The following is a 7,010-nucleotide window of genomic DNA, read 5'->3' as shown; positions in this document are numbered from 1 at the left end:
ATTTATATGTTACATAACTATAATATTTATACGCTCGAAGCTTATTTATATGTTACAGAGAGAAGGATAGCGGAGATTCAGGAAAAGCTTCATGTGCTTCACATAGGAACTCAATCAGAATCTAGCAAGGCCGAGATTCATGCCCTATGGGCTGAGCTAGAACAATTATATGAGGATAATGATATGTATTGGCGTCTAAGAAGTCGGATACAATGAATGAGTGAGGGGGATCGAAATACTAGATTTTTTCATGATAAAGCAACATTCATGCAACAAACTTACAGAGTTGAGAAAATTAAAGATAGCATGCGTGTGTGGAAGGATAAGCCACATGATAATTGAGCAGGTTGTTTCGAACTATTTCCGCGAGATCTTTCACACAACAAACCCTATTGAAGAAGAGATAGATAAGGTGATGAGTCAAACTGAGCCGAGGATTTCCAGCAAAGCGAGTCTGAAGCTTAACCCGTGCCATTCACAAATGGCCCCTCTTCAATCACCTAGACCTGATATTGTCTTGATCCCAAAGGTGAAGCAACCGGAAAAAATAATCGATTACCGACACATAAGCCTTTGCAATACAATTTACAAATTTGGGTCAAAAGTGATTGCAAACATACTAAAATTGATCTTGAAAGATTTAATTTCCCCTACCTAATCAACTTTTGTGCTTAAACGTCTTATCACGAACAATGTCCTTGTTGCTTTCGAGATAAACCACTTCATTAAGCTGGATTCTAATAATCATAGAAATTATATGGCTATTGTAGGGATACTTAATGAACAATAATAAATATTTAAAAAATGTGAATAATTAGAAATCATTTAAAAGATATTTAAAAGAATTCTTACATATGAAAAAATACTGATAATTAATATTAAAAAAATTACAAATATGCTATTAGAGTTTCTCAGGCTGCCCTAACGTTTTTTTTACTTTTATATATAAGATTTGAACAATTCATTCTTCTTTATATTTTGTAATCTTACTTAACTTTTTTTTTTAATTATTTTACTTGTATATAAATATTTAAAAACAACATAAGTGGTGATTTATTTCATATGTTTTGCATAAAATTAAAAAAATGTATATAAAATTTCTAATTTAATTTTAATTTTCAAGTGAATTCAAAAAATCATAATTTACTATGAAATTAATATATATTAAATAAAAATAGAATGAGAACTGTTGGACATTATCAACTTTTTAAAAAACGTGTAGTTACATAGATTAATTAAAATGAGGCTTTACAATTTAATTTTTTTAAACTAAAAAATAAGAACTATAATATTCCACCAAGCATTATAATCCTTTCAAAAGTTAAGAATGGTGCTATTTCCACCTCCAAAGTATCTCAATTCACCACCAAAGATATATAAAATGTCATAAATACCCATCGATTTTATAATCCACCCCCTTCTTTATAGTCGCTTAATCCTCACGTGTTCTAAGTTATTTCTATTTTATTTTTATTTATTTTTATTTTTTTTTTTAATTTTTTTTGCAATGAAATATTTATTACAAGATATTTAACCTTCCATAGATGACTTACATATTATGTAAAAAAAATTAGGAAACAAAATTATATTAAGCCAAGATGGTCAATTTTGGAGGAAGTTCAGGACCTTCCATACAAGCACTCTTAATTTTCTCCAATAACGTGAATTCCTACTCTTTTTGACATTCGAAAATATTTTTCTTTGATGAAAGTATTATTCACTTAAAGTGGAGATGGTGAGATTTTGACGTAAAGATTCCAGTGAAAATGGTGGATTTTTTTTATAAATATTTTAATTAGTTTAGTGGTGGACGATTTATAAATTTGTAAAAAATATAAGTAAAAGAATAAGAAAGGGGTAAAATGAGAAATATGTTTAATTTGATCGTGAAATAAGATATTTTAAGGATGAAAATAGCACGTCTCACAATTAATACTCTATATGGTGATATATTGATTTTTGGGTTAAAATCTCATAAGGAATTGATGTGGGTGTGCGTTGTGCCATGAAAATTATAATTTAATGGTGGACTTTGCCAATTTTGAAACATTGGGGGTGCAAAGAGCCAATTAGCGTTAATTATAGGGTGCAAAATGCAATTCACCCTTAATTTGCTAAATTATTTCAACCGCGGTGCAAGAGAAACTGGAATTCAGAAAACCCGCTTTTATTTCCAATTCCAAACCTAAAAACTAAAAACTACCGCCTCATTTATGTGGCATCCCCGTAATTTGGTGCAACAGAAAGGGCAATCCAAGTAATTATCCAGACCTCTTATACTTTCTTCATCGTCTATCTAACCCTAGAAATATCTGAATATCCCCTTTCTCACAGAAAAAAAAAACATTGTTCTGCCATTAATCACTTGTCCTCCAAATTATGCGTTCGCTGTTTTCTCTTCGCCGATCGATCTTCGCAGAGACTTTTGATTAATGTAAGCTTCAATTCAATTTAATTTCTGTTGTTTCAGCTTTTCTCCCCCAAACAATTGATTGAAAGTCAAAGTAGATTTGCTATGAAAATTTATATTTTATTTTTTTCCCCCCAATTTTGACCTAGATCGGAAATGTAATACCCATTGGAAGCTTCATCTGGTGAATGAAAGTAGTTCTTTATGAGTAATACATGTTTATTTTCTTAGATTTGCGCTTTTTAAGCTTCTGTTAAGTTGCTGATTTCCGCTGCAAATTATGATGTTCGGAAATTTTTTTCTTCCGTTCTGTGAAATTGGTGGGTTTGATGCTGAATTAGAGTTTGTGGTATGTGAATATAATTTTCATGCTGTAAATTGAGTTTGTAGAGTGCTAATATTCAGATTTTCGTTTGGGAGGAAAAGGGGTGAGTTATGATGAAATCGATTATTGTTTCCAACAGCTTCGTTTTTTGCCGGAAATGATATTTTTATTTTTATTTTCTCAGACGAAGAGTAAAAGGGGTCAAAATTGCAGTTGTTTTCGATGGCTGCAAAGGCATCAGGAAATGCGGCCAGTGCGTACACAATCAATCTTGAAAACTTCAGCAAACGTTTACAAGCACTTTACTCGCACTGGAGCAAGTACAAGGATGATCTATGGGGTGGTTCTAATGTTCTTGCAGTGGCAACTCCTCCACCTTCAGAGGATCTTCGATACTTGAAATCCTCAGCCTTGAATATATGGTTAATCGGTTATGAATTTCCGGACACAGTCATGGTGTTCACGAAGAAAGAAATTCACTTCCTATGCAGCCAAAAAAAGGTGTCGTTACTCGATGTTGTCAAAAAAACTGCCAAAGATGCCGTGAAAGTGCAAGTCGTAATGCACGTGAAGGGTAAAAATAACGACGGGGCATCACTAATTGAAGAGATATTCAGAGCTGTTCGTTCAGAGTATGATACCCCTGTTATTGGGCACATTGCTAAAGAAGCCCCCGAAGGGAATTTTCTTGAAATGTGGGACGAGAAATTGAAGAGCGCAAATTTTCAGCTCGCTGATGTCACTAACGGTTTCTCCGATCTTTTCGCCGTGAAAGACACTGCTGAAGTTACAAATATCAAGAAAGCCGCTTACTTGACTTCTTCAGTGATGAAGCATTTCGTGGTTCCGAAATTGGAGAAGACAATCGACGAGGAGAAAAAGGTCACCCACTTTTCGTTAATGGACGAAACTGAAAAGGTGATACTCGAACCTGCAAAGATAAAGGTGAAGCTGAAAGCAGATAACGTCGATATTTGTTACCCGCCGATTTTTCAGAGTGGAGGAGTATTTGATCTGAAACCGAGTGCTTCGAGCAATGACGACAGTTTGTTCTACGATTCGATGAGTGTGATCATATGTGCAATAGGGTCTCGTTACAATAGCTACTGTTCGAATGTAGCCAGGACTTTTCTGATCGATGCAAACTCGGTGCAAAGCAAGGCTTATGAAGTTCTCCTAAAGGCCCACGAAGCAGCGATTGGTGCTTTGAAGCCAGGGAATAAGGCTAGTGACGCTTATCTGGCAGCCATGTCTGTAGTCGAAAGTGAGGCACCTGAATTTGCTCCGAATTTGACGAGATCTGCAGGAACTGGAATAGGCCTCGAATTTCGCGAGTCGAGCCTTGTTTTAAATGGCAAAAACGAGAGGATACTGAAAACTGGGATGGTCTTCAATGTGTCACTTGGGCTTCAGAATGTGCAAACAGAGATGAAAGATCCCAAGACAGAAAAGTTCTCTGTGTTGCTAGCGGACACAGTTATCGTTGGCGAAACTTCCCCAGAAGTGGTGACTTCCACTAGTTCGAAGGCTGTCAAGGACGTGGCTTATTCGTTCAACGAGGGAGAAGAAGAAGAAGAAGTAGAAGAGCTGTCGAAGGTGAATGCCGCGCTGCCCAACGCCGCCAAGGCAACGCTGAGATCGGTCAACCACGAGGTGTCAAAGGAAGAGTTGAGAAGGCAGCACCAGGCGGCACTCGCGCGCCAGAAGAACGAAGAAACCGCCAGGAGACTCGCTGGACGTGGCGCCGAAGGGTCGAACAATGGCCTATCAAGACCCTCCGGCGACCTCGTCGCGTACAAAAACGTCAACGATTTGCCTCAGCCAAGAGACTTGATGATCCAGGTTGACCAGAAACACGAGGCCGTACTTTTGCCTGTGTACGGAAAGATGGTACCTTTCCACATTGCTACTGTGAAGAGTGTGACAAGTCAGCAAGACACTAACCGTACGTGCTATATTAGGATAATCTTTAGTGTACCCGGTGCTCCCTTTTCACAGCACGATCAGAACTTGCAGAAGTTTCATGATTCTATATATGTTAAAGAAGTCTCATTTCGATCTAAGGACCCGAGACATATCAGTGAAATTGTTCAGGCGATCAAGACCCTTCGTAGGCAAGTTGCTTCGCGTGAATCGGAAAAAGCAGAAAGAGCTACTTTAGTCACGCAAGAAAAGCTCCAACTTTCCGGTGCGAAATTCAAGCCGATTAGACTATCCGACTTGTGGATCCGACCTGTTTTCGGTGGTCGTGGGAGAAAGCTTAGTGGCACATTAGAAGCCCATTCGAACGGGTTTCGTTACTCAACCTCGAGATCGGACGAACGTGTGGATATCATGTTTGCAAACGTAAAACACGCATTTTTCCAACCCGCTGAGAAGGAAATGATAACTCTTGTCCATTTTCATCTGCATAATCACATAATGGTCGGAAACAAGAAAACAAAAGACGTACAGTTTTACGTTGAAGTCATGGATGTAGTGCAGACAATCGGAGGTGGAAAAAGATCGGCTTACGACCCAGATGAAATCGAGGAGGAGCAGCGAGAGAGGGATCGAAAGAATAAAATCAGCATGGACTTCCAAAACTTTGTCAACAGAGTCAACGATCTTTGGGGTCAACCGCAGTTCAAGTCGTTCGATTTGGAGTTCGATCAGCCATTGAGAGAGCTCGGTTTCCATGGGGTTCCACACAAATCTTCGGCTTTCATAGTCCCAACTTCCAGCTGCCTTGTCGAATTAATCGAGACCCCTTTTGTGGTAATCACACTCGCCGAGATTGAAATAGTCAATCTGGAGAGAGTTGGTCTTGGCCAGAAGAATTTCGACATGACTATTGTGTTCAAGGACTTCAAACGTGACGTAATGCGTATAGATTCAATCCCACAATCTTCTCTAGACGGGATTAAGGAGTGGCTCGATACGACGGATCTCAAATACTATGAGAGTCGTTTGAATCTCAATTGGAGGCAGATATTGAAAACAATTACCGATGATCCGAAGCAGTTTATAGATGATGGCGGATGGGAATTCTTGAATTTGGAGGCCAGTGATTCCGATTCCGACCACTCGCAGGAATCCGACCAAGGGTATGAACCGTCGGATGCGCAATCGGAATCTGTATCGGAGGATGACGATGAAGATAGCGAGTCGCTAGTTGAATCAGAGGATGACGAAGAAGACGAGTCTGTGGATGGTTCAGAGGAAGATGAAGGAAAAACGTGGGAGGAACTGGAGAGGGAAGCTAGTAACGCGGATAAAGAAAAGGGCAACGAATCGGATAGTGAAGAGGAGAGGAAAAGAAGGAAGATGAAGACGTTTGGGAAATCTCGACCGCCGGAGAGAAGACCTGGTGGTGGTGGTAGCCTTGCTAAGAAGGCCAGGTTTAGGTGAAACGGGGCGGCAAGTAGGAGGTTTTAAATATCGTTTGCTTTTTTATATAATCACTATGAATTAGGACATGTGCATTTCTTTCCGTGTTAGCGAGTTTTATGGGAAGAACTTATTGATATTACGATCCGTGTTGCTGCTTTGGATATTATTAACTTTGTTCTTAGCTCTGTTAATCTGGTGAAGTAGAAGAAAGAGACCTACATGTATTTGTGTTCTGGTATTTCTTTATTTATGCCTCTAGGCCATAATATGGTGTCTTCGAACAATTTCTCTAATGCTCAACTTTTTTTCTTTTTTTTTTTTTTTTTTAAATTCTGAAATTTGATATTATATTATTGTGCCGAAGTCGTTTAGTTTTATCTTCCACGAACACCCTGCGCATCGATAAGTTTGTGTTTGTGGGTAACAAGTTTCTTACATTCTCTACATAGGAAGATCTTAATCTTATTTGGTACGACTAATGCCCATAACCTTCAACCTCCGTTAAGGATACGAGAATGCTCGTCTGACCCTTCATTTTTCTCTTAATATTGATTTCCAGGTTGTCAGCATTACGGATACGAGTGTAATGCCTATATACGACTCTCCTCTTGCATTAAACTACATAATGCGATAACGAGTATAGTCTTACAATATTCTCACCAAATTAGTTGAGATTAGAAATACATTTTCCTTAACGAAGAAAGATCTTATATTTCAATTCCTGTAACTAAGTACGTATCAAAATTCTCAAGGTTTCGTTTGGTTGCCATAATAGGATTAGTCAATATAAAATTATATAACATAATGAAAATCCAATTGTTTTATTAGACCTTTGGATGTCCAACAAAAAGTTCTCTAAAAGGCAAGATAAGTCAGCTATGATAAGATAATATTATCAGGTCG

At 38.0% G+C, this 7,010-nt stretch overlaps 1 protein-coding gene across 1 annotated transcript; it reads left to right on the top strand.

Moving 5' to 3' along the window:
- Positions 1-2,154: 2,154 nt before the first annotated feature.
- Positions 2,155-6,419, top strand: LOC105978160 (FACT complex subunit SPT16). The gene is made up of 2 exons (XM_013003577.2): positions 2,155-2,434; positions 2,920-6,419. The coding sequence occupies exon 2, from the start codon at positions 2,958-2,960 to the stop codon at positions 6,123-6,125; it is 3,168 nt and encodes a 1,055-aa protein (XP_012859031.1). The 5' UTR covers positions 2,155-2,434; positions 2,920-2,957; the 3' UTR covers positions 6,126-6,419.
- The last annotated feature ends 591 nt before the right edge of the window (positions 6,420-7,010 follow it).

The sequence above is a fragment of the Erythranthe guttata genome, chromosome 2 (genome assembly GCF_056151865.1).
Source record: "Erythranthe guttata isolate IM_541 chromosome 2, IM_541, whole genome shotgun sequence".
Taxonomy (NCBI): Eukaryota; Viridiplantae; Streptophyta; class Magnoliopsida; order Lamiales; family Phrymaceae; genus Erythranthe; species Erythranthe guttata.
This window is presented reverse-complemented; position numbering and strand designations above follow the sequence as displayed.

What these genes read in the sequence shown, in the direction of transcription:
- LOC105978160 (XM_013003577.2), top strand. Translation starts at nt 2,958, where the DNA reads ATGGCTGCAAAGGCATCAGGAAATGCGGCCAGTGCGTACACAATCAAT.